This window comes from Aethalodelphis obliquidens, unplaced genomic scaffold (genome assembly GCF_003676395.1).
Source record: "Aethalodelphis obliquidens isolate GAN/ISIS:26980383/991018 unplaced genomic scaffold, ASM367639v1 scaffold31, whole genome shotgun sequence".
Classification (NCBI taxonomy): Eukaryota; Metazoa; Chordata; class Mammalia; order Artiodactyla; family Delphinidae; genus Aethalodelphis; species Aethalodelphis obliquidens.
In genome coordinates this window covers 17,033,694-17,051,221 of record NW_020837975.1, presented here as the reverse complement: position 1 = coordinate 17,051,221, position 17,528 = coordinate 17,033,694, and the positions used below count along the sequence as shown (strand labels likewise).

General features: G+C 38.6%; 1 protein-coding gene across 1 annotated transcript in view; it reads left to right on the top strand.

Annotated features, from left to right (window-relative positions):
- RCAN2 (regulator of calcineurin 2) overlaps positions 1–17,528 on the top strand; it is a 267,126-nt gene that overhangs the window by 35,420 nt on the left and 214,178 nt on the right. Inside the window, exon 2 of the mRNA XM_027127437.1 lies at positions 10,874–11,100. Within this exon, the coding sequence (XP_026983238.1) occupies positions 10,876–11,100 (225 nt within the window). The 5' untranslated portion in view covers positions 10,874–10,875. The remainder of the gene's footprint in view (positions 1–10,873; positions 11,101–17,528) is intronic.

Here is a 17,528-nt window from a genome sequence, read left to right as displayed (position 1 = left end):
AGAGTGGTGAGAGTGGGCGACCTTGTCTTGTTCCTGATCTTAGTGGAAATGCTTTCAGTTTTTCACCATTGAGGATGATGTTGGCTGTGGGTTTGTCCTATATGGCCTGCATTATGTTGAGGAAAGTTCCCTCTATACCTACTTTCTGCAGGGTTTTTATCATAAATGGGTGTTGAATTTTATCGAAAGCTTTCTCTGCATCTATTGAGATGATCATATGGTTCTTCTCCTTCAGTTTGTTAATATGATGTATCAAATTGATTTGCGGATATTGAAGAATCCTTCCATTCCTGGAATAAACCCCACTTGATCATGGTGTATGATCCTTTTAATGTGCTGTTGGATTCTGTTTGCTAGTATTTTGTTGAGGATTTTTGCATCTATGTTCATCACTGATATTGGCCTGTAGTTTTCTTTCTTTGTGACATCCTTGTCTGGTTTTGTTATCAGGGTGATGGTGGCCTCGTAGAATGAGTTTGGGAGTGTTCCTTCCTCTGCTATATTTTGGAAGAGTTTGAGAAGGAGAGGTGTTAGCTCTTCTCTAAATGTTTGATAGAATTTGCCTGTGAAGCCATCTGGTCCTGGACTTTTGTTTGTTGGAAGATTTTTAATCACAGTTTCAATTTCAGTGCTTGTGATTGGTCTTTTCATACTTTCTAATTCTTCCTGGTTCAGTCTTGGAACATTGTGCATTTCTAAGAATTTGTCCATTTCTTCCAGGTTGTCCATTTTATTGGCATATAGTTCTTGTAGTAATCTCTCATGATCCTTTGTATTTCTGCAGTGTCAGTTGTTACTTCTCCTTTTTCATTTCTAATTCTATTGATTTGAGTCTTCTCCCTTTTTTTCTTGATGAATCTGGCTAATGGTTTATCAATTTTGTTTATCTTCTCAAAGAACTAGCTTTTAGTTTTATTGATCTTTGCTATCGTTTCTTTCATTTCTTTTTCATTATTTCTGATCTGATATTTATGATTTCTTTCCTTCTGCTAACTTTGAGGTTTTTTGTACTTCTTTCTCTAATTGCTTTAGGTGTAAGGTTAGGTTGTTTATTCCAGATGTTTCCTGTTTCTTAAGGTAGGATTGTATTGCTATAAACTTCCCTCTTAGAACTGCTTTTGCTGCATCCCATAGGTTTTGGGTCATCGTGTCTCCATTGTTATTTGTTTCTAGGTATGTTTTTATTTCCTCTTTGATTTCTTCAGTGATCACTTCGTTATTAAGTAGTGTATTGTTTAGCTTCCATGTGTTTGTACTTTTTACAGATCTTTTCCTGTAATTGATATCTAGTCTCATAGCATTGTGGTTGCAAAAGATACTTGATACAATATCAATTTTCTTAAATTTACCAAGGCTAGATTTGTGACCCAAGATATGATCTATCCTGGAGAATGTTCCATGAGCACTTGAGAAAAATTCCATTTTGGATGGAATGTCCTATAAATATCAATTAAGTCCATCTTGTTTAATGTATCATTTAAAGCTTGTGTTTCCTTATTTATTTTCATTTTGGATGATCTGTCCATTGGTGAAAGTGGGGTGTTAAAGTCCCCTACTATGATTGTGTTACTGTCAATTTCCCCTTTTATGGCTATCATATTTGCCTTATGTATTGAGGTGCTCCTGTGTTGGGTGCGTAAATATTTACAATTGTTATATCTTCTTCTTGGATTGATCCCTTGATCATTATGTAGTGTTCTTCTTTGTCTCTTCTAATAGTCTTTATTTTAAAGTCTATTTTGTCTGATATGAGAATTGCTACTCCAGCTTTCTTTCGGATTCCATTTGTATGGAATATCTTTTTTCCATCCCCTTACTTTCAGTCTGTGTGGGTCTCTTGTAGACAGCATATATATGGGTCTTGTTTTTGTATCTATTCGCCCAATCTGTGTCTTTTGGTGGGAGCATTTAGTCCATTTACATTTAAGGTAATTATCGATATGTATGTTCCTATTCCAATTTTCTTAATTGTTTTGGGTTCATTATTGTAGGTCTTTTCCTTCTCTTGTGTTTCTTGCCTAGAGAAGTTCCTTTAGCAGTTGTTGTAAAGCTGGTTTGGTGGTGCTGAACTCTCTCAGCTTTTGCTTGTCTGTAAAGGTTTTAGTTTCTCCGTCAAATCTGAATGAGATCCTTGCTGGGTAGAGTAATCTTGGTTGCAGGTTTTTCTTCTTCATCACTTTAAATATGTCCTGCCACTCTCTTCTGGCTTGCAGAGTTTCTGTTGAAAGATCAGCTGTTAACCTTATGGGGATTCCCTTCTGTGTTATTTGTTTTTCCCTTGCTGCTTTTAATATGTTTTCTTTGTATTTAATTTTTGACAGTTTGATTAATATGTGTCTTGGCATATTTCTCCTTGGATTTATCCTGTATGGGACTCTCTGTGCTTCCTGGTCTTGATTAACTATTTCCTTGCCCATATTAGGGAAGTTTTCAACTATAATCTCTTCAAATATTTTCTCAGTCCCCTTCTTTTTCTCTTCTTTTTCTGGAACCCCTATAATTTGAATGTTGGTGCATTTAATGTTGTCCCAGAGGTCTCTGAGGTTGTCCTCATTTCTTTTCATTCTTTTTTCTTTATTCTGCTCTGCAGTAGTTATTTCCACCATTTTATCTTCCAGGTCACTTATCTGTTCTTCTATCTCATTTATTCTGCTCTTGATCCCATCTAGAGTATTTTTAATTTCATTTATTGTGTTGTTCATCGTTGCTTGTTTCATCTTTAGTTCTTCTATGTCCTTGTTAAATGTTTCTTGCATTTTGTTTTTGTTTTTGTTTTTGTTTTGTGGTACATGGGCCTCTCACTGTTGTGGCCTTTCCTGTTGTGGAGCACAGGCTCTGGACACGCAGGTTCAGCAGCCATGGCCCATGGGCCCAGCCGCTCCACGGCATGGGGGATCTTCCCGGACTGGGGCACAAACCCGTGTCCCCTGCATCTGCAGGCGGACTCTCAACCACTGTGCCACCAGGGAAGCCCTCTTGCATTTTGTCTATTCTATTTCCACAATTTTGGATCATCTTTACTATCATTATTCTGAATTCTTTTTCAGGTAGACTGCCTATTTCCTCTTCATTTGTTAGGTCTGGTGGGCTTTTATCTTGCTCCTTCATCTGCTGTGTGTTTTTCTGTTTTCTCATTTTGCTTATCTTACTGTGTTTGGGGTCTCCTTTTTGCAGGCTTCAGGTTCGTAGTTCCTGTTGTTTTTTGTGTCTGTCCCCAGTGGCTAAGGTTGGTTCAGTGGGTTGTGTAGGCTTCCTGGTGGAGGAGACTAGTGCCTGTGTCCTGGTGGATGAGGCTGGGTCTTGTCTTTCTGATGGGCAGGTGCACGTCTGGTGGTGTGTTTTGGGGTGTCTGTGGCCTTATTATGATTTTAGGCAGCCTCTCTGCTAATGGGTGGGGTTGTGTTCGTGTCTTGCTAGTTGTCTGGCATAGGGTGTCCAGCACTGGAGCTTGCTGGTCGTTGAGTGAAGCTGGCTGCTGGTGTTGAGATGGAGATCTCTGGGAGATTTTCGCCATTTGTTATTATGTGGAACTGGGAGGTCTCTTGTGGACCAGTGTCCTGAAGTTGGCTCTCCCACCTCAGAGGCACAGCACTGACTCCTGGCTGCAGCACCAAGAGCCTTTCATCCACACGGCTCAGAATAAAAGGGAGAAAAAGTAGAAAGAAAGAATTAGTAGAAGTAGAAAGAAAGAAAGAAGGAAAGAAAGAAAGAAGGGAGGGAGGGAGGGAAGGAAGGAAGGAGAGAAGGAAGGAAAGAAAGAAAGAAGATAAAGTACATTAAAGTAAGATAAAATATAATAAAGTTGTTAAAATAAAAAATAATTATTAAGAAAAAATATTAAAAAAAAAAACGGAAGGATAGAACCCTAGGACAAATGGTGGAAGCAAAGCTATACAGACAAAATCTCACACAGAAGCATACACATACACAACTCACAAAAAGAGGAAAAGGGGAAAAAATCATAAATCTTGCTCTCAAAGCCCACCTCCTCAATTTGGGTTGATTCGTTGTCTATTCAGTTATTCCACAGATGCAGGTACATCAAGTTGATTGTGGAGCTTTAATCCGCTGCTCCTGAGGCTGCTGGGACAGATTTCCCTTTCTCTTCTTTCTTCTCACAGCTCCAGGGGCTCATTTTTGGATTTGGCCCCGCCTCTTCGTGTAGGTCAGCGGAGGGCGTCTGTTCTTCGCTCAGACCCGAAGGGGTTAAAGGAGCCGCTGATTCGGGAACTCTGGCTTTCTCAGGCCGCGGGGGAGGGAGGGGCACGGAGTGCGGGGCTGGGCCTGCGCGGCAGAGGCCGGCGTGACGTTGCACGAGCCTGAGGCGGGCCGTGCGTTCTCTCGGGGAAGCTGTCCCTGGATCCCGGGACCCTGGCAATGGCGGGCTGCACAGCCTTCCGGGAGGGGAGGTGTGGATAGTGACCTGTGCTCGCACACAGGCTTCTTGGTGGCGGCAGCAGCAGCCTTAGCGTCTCATGCCCGTCTCTGGGGTCCCGCTTTTAGCCATGGCTCGCGCCCGTCTCTGGAGCTCCTTTAAGCAGCGCTCTTAATCCCCTCCAGGTACGTGGGGAGTTTCTGGCCTTTTGGGAGGTCTGAGGTCTCCTGCCAGCGTTCAGTAGGTGTTCGGTAGGAGTTGTTCCACGTGTAGATGTATTTCTGGTGTATCCGGCCAGCCGTCCGCACGACTGTCGCGGCTTCGGCCGCCTCCTGCTTTCTAGTTTGAATAACCTAGAAGACAAAAAATATAGGCAGGTTTGTTATGAGCATCAGATAAAAGTTTCAACCCTGGAGAATGCTTTTGTTACAGGTTATATATAAGTTCCCCTTTCTTGAGCACCTTTAAGCCCAGAGATAAACAGATGTCTCTTTTCTTGTGTATTTTCTTCCAGTCATGGAAAGATAAAAATATCAAGGTGAGAAGGTACCTTAAAAATAAATGTCAGCCAGCCATCTCCCTGGTCCTTGGATTCCCTAGGTGACAATCCCACAAGATCGATATCACCTGCTCTGTGGAGCTTATTCATTAGCTGTCACTGGGACAAGTTGCTCACTGAGACACGAGGCAAGACATTTCTGTTTTAACCCGAATTGTTAAAAGATCCGTGGCTCCTTTTATTAAACTAAATTATTTTTCCCTGGTTGACTTCTGCTTTCTTAGTGCCACACACGAAAAATATTTCCTCTTTCAGAGTTTGAAGGCAACTGTGATTTCACTCAAGAATTCTTGCCTGTGCTTCCCTATGCTATGTCTACCCAATGCCCCTGTTTCTTAGATGACATGACTTTTGACCCCTCAATAAGATGGGATAGTTTCCTTAGGAAAAAATTCCAGTTTTTCTGTTCTAGGGGGTACTCAGAATCAGCCATGTTAGTTTCTGCATGTTCAGGGCACTCAAGATTATCATCACACCACCCCTCCCAAGGTGCCATTTGCCTTTTTCATAGATCACACATCACACTATTAATGGGGTGATTTTACTTGACAGTGAAGTTAGTACGAACATCTCCATGGATACTTACAATTTTATTTTTCCTGCCATGGCTCTCTGCTGTTCTCATGGGCTTATTTGTGATTTCCCTCTCCTTCTATATCTAGTTTAAGATTGTCTAGATCAGAACTCCCATGGGCAAAATGCATGGCTCCCCATTCTCACGAGCTACACCCCATTCCTAGGAAGGTCGTATTTTTTAGGATTCTGCAATTCAGAAATCTAAATCTCATGCCTATAGTTAACCCTGTGACAATAATGGTATCCGACAGAATCAGATGTCTCTCTGAGTTCTCTTTCCCTGGATTTGTACCATATCAAATGTTGTTAGGAGTGAAAAGTGGGAGTTTTGGAAAGATTAATTCCTTGTGTAGAAACCCAGTAATGTCTAGATCATCTAATTCTAGATGATCCAAATCTAGATCATCTAGATCATCTAGATCATCTAATTTTATTGAGGGGGAGAGAATATATTCACTTACGCCGGAAATATTTATTCAGTTGCTACTTCTTTGATGCTGATCAGGCATCTTTAAGTGTCAAGTGGCTAGTCTTCGTGGTAGGAACCATACTGTCTTCATTTTAGGTCTTTTATTGTTTATTTAATAAGTTCTGTCGGGTCTTCTGAGGATCTTGGATGAAAACATTTTCACATTGTAGCAAAGTAATGAAACAGTTGAGAAGCTTCCACTCTCCAGGCTTCCTCTTCCTTTAAAAGTAGTCCAATTCAATCATTTATATTCTCATTGCCACCTACTTTGTAATATTTAAATAAACAGTTATTTTTGCTCTTGGTGGTGTTGGGGGAGGGGCAGTGTTTTTTGTTTTTTTATTTTTAATGACTCTTTTTTGCCCTATAAATAACTTTCCTTTCTATTGGCTCTCCAACCAGACCCATAGCAAATATTCACGGGCATCCCTGCTTGTGTCTCATTTTAGTGACATGGGCTCACATCATGGACGTTCACTGAAGTCTGAAACTTGTTTACAGCCTTATTAGTGGTGGATGGCAACCGCCTCTGTAGTGCCAGGTTCCTCTGATCTTGACAAGCTTGTACATAGTAATAAGTGGCTTTAATTCACATATTATTTTGGAGCCTTCAGAAGACATTCACTTGCTTCCTTTCGCTTGATATTCACAGTAGACAAGACCGCAGTCTTTCTCCATTTTGCTAACATGGAAACCACAGCTCAGAAAACATGCAACTTACAGAAGAACCAGAACCCAAGTAGGCCCCTGGGGCTCTTTCCAATATTTCATATAAATGTCTCTTCTCTGCATCTCAAGAAATTTTGAGGTTCTCCCTGGGGAGACTTTATATTTTAAAAGTAGATGGTGGTTTTTCTTTTCCAGATAAATGTAATGATGGAAATATATACTTTCTAAATGTCAAACAACAGAAGAATAGTTAAATAAATTATGACAGATCTATACACTGGGATTCTATGTGGCAATTAAAATTAATGTTTCAAAGAATATGTAATGATACAGGGAACTGCTCTTGGCTGTATCAGTGTGGGATACTAAACAGCAAGCTCTCAATTTTGTTTCAGAATTACGCATGAAAAAACAACGCTGGAACTAAATATGCCAAAATATTAACGGAGTTTTCTGGATAGCAGGATTATGGTTTTCTTTTCTTTTTTCATACCTTTCTGATTTTGCCAGTTTTTTCTTCAGTAAACTCATATAATCAAAAAAACATACATGTTATCTTAGTTATACTCCACAAATTTTTACTTTTAGCTAAAGGAATCCTTTGAGTGGTTCTTGTTATCTTTCATTTTTAAAATTAAATCTGAAATGAGTGGGTTAATTTTTATTATTAGTGTATACATTTGAAATAAATAACATTTTTAGAGTATATATTTTAAGTCGATCATTGTAACTCACTTGCTGGTCTGTTTTTTCCTGACAGTGACCCCTTTTTACATAATTCATTAACTCAGTCAAATATTCTGAGGGCTTTCTAGATGTACCAGGCTGAAGATACCTTGGACGAAGGCAGCTCAGTCTCTGCTCTCAAGAAATACCATTCTGGTTGGAGATACAGTAGTCACAGTGCAGAATGAACTGTGCGAGGACTAGGCTAGGCTGGTACTCAGGGACTGCAAAGAAAGGATGCTAAATTCATGGGTCCTGGGGGAGGTCGGAGAACCCTCCTGGAAGAGTTGCCTTTTGAGCTGAAAGCAGCTGTTCTCTTTTGGATGACCAACCTCAGATTTAGAAATAATGACAACATAAGTAAATCTTTTTAAGCTATGTAGTCAGTTGTTGCTGGAATTCCTTTCTTCTTCAGCATTTCCCTTTCTGTCTGTTTATGTGGGTTTACTGAAGGTTAGTGGTTATACCAAAGCATAATAGTCTTGCTCTGAGATGATCCTAATGATGTGCTTTTATAGTGCTTCCGAGTACATATCCTTTTACGAGTGATTAACACTGATTTTGATCACTTTTTCATCCCTATTTCATTCCTCTGCCTCTTCCTACTTAGCCGAGGGAGGCAGATAGGGTTTTTTGTTCCTGTTTTACAAACATAAACGGAGTCACATAATGATCAATAGATTTCTCCAAATTATGAGGTGAGTCAGCAGTGGAACTGGGAAGAGAAACCAGGGTTTCTTTGTTCAATGCTCTGACTTCTAAAGTATTTCTCCATGTAAGTAGAATAAGTTGTTTGCCAAAAATGCATTCACCTTTTAAATCTTGACTGAAAGTAATGAGCTTAAAATAAAGTCTTACAGAGGTAATCGTATTGTTACAGCTTAGAACAGAAGTTAAGGCTATTTGGGTAGACTAAAATGAGTCCTGAGTGAGGCTTAATATTTGGTCTATTTAATTAATTTGTTCAGCAATGGATTTTAATTCTCTTTGAAAAAAAGAATAATTGAAACAGTGTCAGACCCGTTTAAGAACATTATGGGATCCATTCTGGTTAATTTTTAAAATGTTATCTAAGAAGGACAGGATTAAAAATGAAACCAAAATTGACAATATCTATATTTCATGATACTGGATGATTGTAACTTTATTATCAGAAGGTTTTCCTGTAATCCATTGATGAAAATACACCGGACCCTTGAACAAGATGGGTTTGAACTGTGCAGGTCCACTTATACACAGAATTTTTTCACGGAGTACGTTCTACAGGATCTGAGGTTGGTTGAATCCGCAGATGTGGAACCCTATATAAGGAGGGCCGACTCTAAAGTTATACTTGAATTTTCAACCGCGTGGTCTCTTGGTGCCCCTGACCCCCACGTTGTTCAAGGGTCACCTGTAAAAGTGTCTTAATGTTCTTAGTAATTATTTTTACTATTAAAATAATTAGTACTCTAATAATAATGTGATAGTCATTATGCATATTATGCTAAAATATCTGAAGCAACAGTGTAAATGAATATGAAGGGAAATAAATACTTTTAAGTATTTCATTGAAGTTTTTTCTTCTAATTAAAAATATTCATAGGGAATTCCTCCAGTGGTTAGGACTCTGCACTTTCACTGCCAAGGGCCTGGGTTCAGTCCCTGGTCAGGAAACTAAGATCTCACAAGCTGTGCAGTGTGGGCAAAAAATAATAATAAAAAAATTTTTTTTAAATAAAAATGTTCATATATTTTGAATTCATTATGGAAAAAAATAAAGCTTAAACCATATTTTTATTTAAAATACGTATTTTATTGATTTAAATACAGAAAATGTTGCATTAATTGGAGTTTTGAGAACTTTAGAATACAGGAATGGTTCTATTATATTTTATATAGAATGACATTTTTATTTTCCACAATTGTAGTGATCTAATTTTTTAGTTATTATTTCAGATTCTTTCATTTTTGGCTCCTGTATCCAGCCAGGCCTAAGATTTTCTATGTAATGCATCATTTATATTGCCATCAAATACTGTTTATCAGGATGCCATTTAGGCTTTGTTTCTAGGAAAAATGAAAAAACAACCTCATCACAATACTGCATTCAGAGTTCGAGAGGGATATAAGTAGAAACCCATACTTGTGTGGGAATCTAGAATTTACGTCTTACCTAAACTTGGCAAGGGCAGAGTGACACTTTGCGGTACTGCCTTTCTGTCTTTTACCCTGAGGTTCTGCATTGCGGGGATTGGGGGAAACAGAGGATGATCCAGCAGCCACGTGGTAATTGCCAGGCAGTCTTATCTGGGTACCCATGGGCAAGTTATTTCACCTTCTGGGACTTTAATCACTGATCTTTGAACAGAATAGTATGATAGACATGAAAATAGATACAAAGGAAAAATATAGACATTGACTGTTGTTGAAGTATGCAGGAAAGCTGATGAAATCTATTGAATTATGTACCAGTATCAAAAATTGGAAAAAGTCTCCAACTGGCTGCAGTTGGGTAGAATTTTGAATGTAAGGGGTAATGAAAGAATAGAATCATGGAACACAGGTAGATGAGATTAATACTGGAAAACTTCACACTGGGGACTCTGAGGGTGGGGAATCTGTATACCTTGGATCAGCCAAGATAGTAGTGATTTTTTAAGATCCAGAGTTCACAAATTAGAGTAATGACCCCAGGCAGAAGAGGGTGTGTGTGTGTGTGTGTCCTCATTAGGATAGATGATTAACTATTAGAGTTACCCTAATCAGGATTCAGGTGGTGATGAAATAGGTTGTAGTTCCTTAAATATAGACTTGCAGTAATTTTGATCTGCTTCATTTCCGTGGTATAGGAGAGCAGACTTTCGTGCCAAACTCCCTGAGTTTGAATCCTAGTCCTGCCATTTTGTCATGGACCCTGTCAAAGTTACTTAATTGCTTTGTTCCTTAGTTTTTCCCCTCCGTAAGATGGGGATAATATTGGTACCAATCACATAGATGGAGATTTCATAGGTCAGTTAAGGCACGCAAATCATTTAGAATCATTCCTGGAACTCAAGAAGTGATAAGCATTAGCAGTAATGGTCGTGGTATTATATAATTCATCATGTAACTTATCAAAGCACTTTCCTATGTGCATTTTTGTCTGAATCCATTTGATTCTCTTAAGGAAGCAAGGCTCGGAGAACTTACATAACTTTCCAAGGTTCCCAGTCTAGTAAACACTGAATAGCTAGGCTGGAGCCCCTGGCCTCCAACTCCAGTCCTGCCCAAGTGGGTTTTTTTTTTTGCCCATAGCTGGGACTGGATTCTTGCCCAGAGCAGAGCTGTGTGGGAAGTTGTAACTCAGAGATCAAGGGGAAAATGTGAACTTGCTGGGTCTTCCCCCTTCTAACAGTCCCTGCTTCTCTTCCTAATCACACTCGCCTCTCTGCCCCCGACACTCCAGAACTGCGACCTTCAAACCAAGCTTTAAGGAATCGGATCCTACTCTAACATGCATCCGTCTCTGTATCCTCAGGAATGAGGGGAGACTCTTATTTCATTGGGACGAGGAGCCTGGGGCAGCAGGGGCACATCCCGGAAGATGGAGGACTCTTCCTGCTCTGCTGCATAGACAGAGACTGGGCTGTGACTCAGTGTTTCACGGAGGAGGCCTTTCAAGCAATCACGGACTTCACGGACCTCCCAAACTCACTGTTTGCATGCAACGTCCACCAGTCGGTGTTTGAAGGGGATGAGAGCAAGGTAAGAAGCCTTTCTGCTCCTGAAAGAGGGGGAGATGTGGCATTATCCCCCCAATATTTCCATTGCTTCTTTGTGGTTAATGTTTGGAAGTTTTTGAAAATGTTTACTTGGCACTTTTCTTGGCATGCATAGCAAGAGCAGAAAAGCCTGTTCTATTATCAGTTGACATTGGAGGTACACACAACAAGATTGTATGGGAGACTGTGTTGAATCAGATCTCGATGTCTGCCGCTCAGAGGTCTGTCTAACAATGGTGTTGGGAATAGTGATTGCAGGGGATACCCCTTGGGCTAGGAAGCAGATGTTGTTAAAAAAAAAAAAAGTTTTATTTTCCCCTATTCTGCCCAAAGCTTAATTTACCTTTTCCTACGCAGCACAAGCTCTCTTTCCCCCTTACTCTTCCTGCAGTTTGATGACTGTTCTAACAATAGTTTCTTAAATTGGGCCCCAAGTCCTGCAGCACTTATTAGAAAGGTAAATTGGTTGGCCATATGAGACTTGCTTTGCTCAAGCGGGTAGAATTGTTTTGGGTGTGTTGTAAGAATTTGCGTGAAAATGCTTAACTCCTTGATTTGAAATAATTAGGGAATGAGGTGTCTATGTACAAGCATTTTCCAGAATATGAAGCTTCAATTTTAAGAGTCAGCTTGATTTAGTGGAAGCATTCTTGGCCATCAGAGTAAATATTCCTTTTGGAGGTCTTGCGAAAGTTTACTTCGGATTTCTCTGACGTTTTAACAACAGAGTCTAAATGGATCAAACCTTCCCTTGTGGATGTGGATTTCTAATTGTAAAATCTATTACTAGGCTACGTTGTAACACATAGCCAACATTTTTTGGGGGAAAGAGCCTTTTTTTTCCTACATTAAAGTATGGCTCTGTGTGACATTAAGAGTAGGATTTATGATCGCTGTTTCACAAACTTGGACTGTTTTTGCCAGCTGCTGAAGTCCAAACTCTGTTGCCTGAACACAATTACTGGAAGTCTTTGTTCTGAATTTTATTGGTTTTGTAAGCAATCTTGATAGCCCAGAGGATTAGGAATTATTTCAAGCCATATAAAGGTAGTTTTATAATAATATTATTTTGGAGTTGAACAGTTGAAATGATGGGCTAAAAATAATTTGAAGTCCAAGGAATTATATGTGATTAGAACCTCCAGAGCTATCATCAGCAGACTATTTGAAGTAAGAAAATGACACATAGCCTTTTGGAAAGAAACTGGGAATTTTGCTCTTGGATTATAACCAGGTTTTAACACAGATTATATTTATTCAGAGCACGTCATTTCCCCTGAAATCTACCTGATGTTAACTATGAAACAAAGTTCCGTGTTTTCTTGTTCTCTCATCTATTTAAATATCAACAATTAGAAGGATTTTCCTTAGAGTTTTTTTTACTTTAACGTCTTTATTGGAGTATAATTGTTTTACAGTGGTATGTTAGATTCTGCTTTATAACAAAGTGAATCTGCTATACGTATACATATATCCCCATATCTCCTCCCTCTTGCATCTCCCTCCCACCCTCCCTATCCCACCCCTCTAGGGGGTCACAAAGCACCAAACTGATCTCCCTGTGCTATGCCGTGGATTCCCACTAGCTATCTATTTTACATTAGGTAGTATATAAAAGTCCATGCCACTCTCTCACTTTGTCCCAACTTACCCTTGCCCCCGCCATGTCCTCAAGTCCATTCTCTATGTCTGTGTCTTTATTCCTGTCCTGCACCTAGGTTCTTCAGTACAATTTTTTTTTTTTTAGATTCCATATCTATGTGTTAGCATACAGTATTTGTTTTTCTCTTTCTGACTTACTTCACTCTGTATGACAGACTCTAGGTCCGTCCACCTCACTACAAATAACTCAATTTCGTTTCTTTTTATGGCTGAGTAACATTCCATTGTATATATGTGCTACATCTTCTTTATCCATTCATCTGTTGATGGACACTTAGGTTGCTTCCATGTCCTGGCTATTGTAAATAGAGCTGCAGTGAACATTGTGGTACATGACTCTTTTCGAATTATGGTTTTCTCGGGGTATATGCCGAGATTGTTGGGGATCTTGGCATATTGAAGTGGGATTGTTGGGTCATATGGTAGTTCTATTTTTAGTTTTTTAAGGAACCTCCCTACTGTTCTCCATAGTGGCTGTATCAATTTACATACCACCAACAGTGCAGGAGTGTTCCCTTTTCTCCACACTCTACCCAGCATTTATTGTTCGTAGATTTTTTGATGATGGCCATTGTGACTGGTGTGAGGTGATATCTCATTGTAGTTTTGATTTGCATTTCTCTAATGATTTGTGATGTTGAGCATCCTTTCATGTGTTTGTTAGCTATCTGTAGTCTTTTTTGGAGAAATGTCTATTTAGGTCTTCTGCCCATTTTTGGATTGGGTTGTTTGTTTTTTTGATATTGAGCTGCATGAGCTGCTTGTAAATTTTGGAGATTAATCCTTTGTCAGTTGCTTCATTTGCAAATATTTTCTCCCATTCTGAGGGTTGTCTTTTGGTCTTGTTTAAGGTTTCCTTTGCAGTGCAAAAGCTTTTAAGTTTCATTAGGTCCCACTTGTTTATTTTTGTCTTTATTTCCATTTCTCTAGGAGGTGGATCAAAAAGGATCTTGCTGTGATTTATGTCATAGAGTGTTCTGCCTATGTTTTCCTCTAAGAGTTTTATAGTATCTGGCCTTACATATAGGTCTTTAATCCATTTTGAGTTTATTTTTGTGTATGGTGTTAGGGAGTGTTCTAATTTCATTCTTTTACATGTACCTGTCCAGTTTTCCCAGCATCACTTAGTGAAGAGGCTGTCTTTTCTCCATTGTATATCCTTGCCTCCTTTATCAAAAATAAGGTGACCATACGTGCATGCATGGGTTTATCTCTGGGCTTTCTATCCTGTTCCAGTGATCTATATTTCTGTTTTTGTGCCAGTACATACTGTTTTTGTGCCAGTACCATACTTTTGTGCCAGTACCATACTGTAGCTTTGTAGTATAGTCTGAGGTCAGAGAGCCTGATTCCTCCAGCTCCATGTTTCCTTCTCAAGATTGCTTTGGCTATTTGGGGTCTTTTGTGTTTCTATACACATTGTGAAATTTTTCGTTCTAGTTCTGTGAAAAATGCCATTGGTAGTTTGATAGGGATTGCATTGAATCTGTACACTGCTTTGGGTAGTATAGTCATTTTCACAATATTGATTCTTCCAATCCAAGAACATGGTATATCTCTCCATCTGTCTGTATCATCTTTAATTTCTTTCATCAGTGTCTTATAGTTTTCTGCATACAGGTCTTTTGTCTCCTCAGGTAGGCTTATTCCTAGGTATTTTATTCTTTTTGTTGCAATGGTAAATGAGAGTGTTTCCTTAATTTCTTTTTCAGATTTTTCATCATTAGTGTATGGGAATGCAAGAGATTTCTGTGCATTAATTTTGTACCTGCTACTATACCAAATTCATTGATTAGCTCTAGTAGTTTTCTGGTAACATCTTTATGATTCTCTATGTATAGTAGCATGTCATCTGCAAACAGTGACAGCTCTACTTCTTCTTTTCCAATTTGGATTCCTTTTATTTCTTTTTCTTCTCTGATTGCTGTGGCTAAAACTTCCAAAACTATGTTGAATAATAGTGGTGAGAGTGGACATCCTTGTCTTCTTCCTGATCTTAGAGGAAATGGTTTCAGTTTTTCACCATTGAGAATGATGTTGGCTGTGGGTTTGTTATATATGGCCTTTATTATGTTGAGGTAGGTTCCCTCTATGCCTACTTTTCTGGAGGGTTTTTATCACAAATGGGTGTTGAATTTTGTCGAAAGCTTTCTCTGCATCTATTGAGATGATCCTATGGTTTTTCGCCTTCAATTTGTTAATATGGTGTATCACATTGATTGACTTACATATATTGAAAAATCCTTGCATTCCTGGGATAAACCCCACTTGATCATGGTGTATGATCCTTTTAAGGTGCTGCTGGATTCTGTTTGCCAGTTTTTTGTTGAGGATTTTTGCATCTATGTTGATCAGTGATGTTGGCCTCTGGTTTTCTTTCCTTGTGACATCTTTGTCTGGTTTTGGTACCTAGGGTGATGGTGGCCTCGTAGAATGAGTTTGGGAGTGTTCCTCCCTCTGCTGTATTCTGAAAGAGTTTGAGAAGGATAGGTGTTAGCTCTTCTCTAAATGTTTGATAGAATTTGCCTGTGAAACTATCTGATTCTGGGCTTCTGTTTGTTGGAAGATTTTTAATCACAGTTTTAATTTCAGTGCTTGTGATTGGTCTGTTCATATTTTCTACTTCTTCCTGGTTCAATCTTGGAAGGTTGTGCTTTTCAAAGAATTTGTCCATTTCTTCCAGGTTGTCCATTTTATTGGCATATAGTTCTTGTAGTAATCTCTCATGATCCTTCGTATTTCTGCCGTCTCAGTTGTTACTTCTCCTTTTTCATTTCTAATTCTGTTGATTTGAGTCTCTCCCTTTTTTTCTTGATGAGTCTGGCTAATGGTTTATGAATTTTGTTTATCTTCTCAAAGAACCACGTTTTAGTTTTAGTGATCTTTGCTATCGTTTCCTTCATTTCTTTTTCATTATTTCTGATCTGATGTTTATGATTTGTTTCCTTCTGCCAACTTTGCAGATTTATTGTTCTTCTCTAATTGCTTTAGGTGTATGGTTAGGTTGTTTATTTGAGATGTTTCTTGTTTCTTGAGGAAGGATTGTATTGCTATAAACTTCCCTCTTAGAACTGCTTTTGCTGCATCCCGTAGGTTTGGGTTGTCGTGCTTTCATTGTCATTTGTTTCTGGGTATTGTCTGATATCCTCTTTGATTTCTTCAGTGATCTCTTGGTTATTAAGTAGTGTATTGTTTAGCCTCCATGTGTTTTTATTTTTTACAGATTTTTTCCTGTAATTGATATCTAGTCTCATAGCGTTGTGGTCAGAAAAGATACTTGATACAATTTCAGTTTTCTTAAATTTACCAAGGTTTGATTTGTGACCCAAGATATGATCTCTCCTGGAGAATGTTCCATGAGCACTTGAGAAGAAAGTGTATTCTGTTGTTTTTGGATGGAATGTCCTATAAATATCAATTAAGTCCATCTTGTTTAATGTATCATTTAAAGCTTGTGTTTCTTTATTTATTTTCATTTTGGATGATGTGTCCATTGGTGAAAGTGGGGTGTTAAAGTCCCCTACTATGATTGAATTACTGTCAATTCCTCCTTTCTTGGCTGTTAGTATTTGCCTTATGTATAGAGGTGCTCCTATGTTGGGTGCATAAACATTTACCATTGTTATATCTTCTTCTTGGATTGATCCCTTGATCATTATGTAGTGTTCTTCTTTGTCTCTTGTAATAGTCTTTATTTTAAAGTCTATTTTGTCTGATATGAGAATTGCTAATCCATGTTTCTTTTGATTTCCATTTGCATGGAATATCTTTTTCCATCCCCTCACTTTCAGTCTGTATGTGTCCCTAGGTCTGAAGTGGGTCTCTTGTAGGCAGCATATATACAGATCTTGTTTTGTTTCCATTCAGCCAGTCTATGTCTCTTGGTTGGAGCATTTAATCCATTTACATGTAAGGTAATTATCGAAATGTATGTTCTCATTACCATTTTCTTAATTGTTTTGGGTTTGTTATTGTAGGTCTTTTCCTTCTCTTGTGTCCTGCCTAGAGTAGTTCCTTTAGCATTTGTTGTAAAGCTGGTTTGCTAGTGCTGAATTCTCTTAGCGTTTGCTTGTCTGTAAAGGTTTTAATTTCTCCATGAATCTGAATGAGATCCTTGCTGGGTAGAGTAATCTTGGCTGTAGGTTCTTCCCTTTCATCACTTTAAATATGTCCTGTCACTCTCTTCTGGGTTGCAGAGTTTCTGCTGAAAGATCAGCTGTTAACCTTATGGGGATTCCCTTGTATGTTATTTGTTGTTTTTTTCCTTGCTGCTTTTAATATTTTTTCTTTATAGTTAATATCTGATAGTTTGATTAACATGTGTCTTGGTTTGTTTCACCTTGGATTTATCCTGTATGGGACTCTCTGTGCTTCCTGGACTTGACTGACCGTTTCCTTTCCCATATTAGGGAAGTTTTCAACTGTAATGTCTTCAAATATTTTCTCAAACTCTTTCTTTTTCTCTTCTTCGGGACCCCTGTAATTCGAATGTTGGTGCATATAATGTTGCCCCAGAGGTCTCTGAGACTGTCCTCAATTCTTTTCATTCTTTTTTCTTTATTCTGCTCTGCGGTAGTTATTTCCACTATTTTATCTTCCACGTCCCTTATCCGTTCATCTGCCTCAGTTATTCTGCTATTGATTCCTTCTAGAGAATTTTTAATTTCATTTATCGTGTTGTTCATCATTGTTTGTTTGCTCTTTAGTTCTTCTAGGTCCTTATTAAACATTTCTTGTATTTTCTCCATT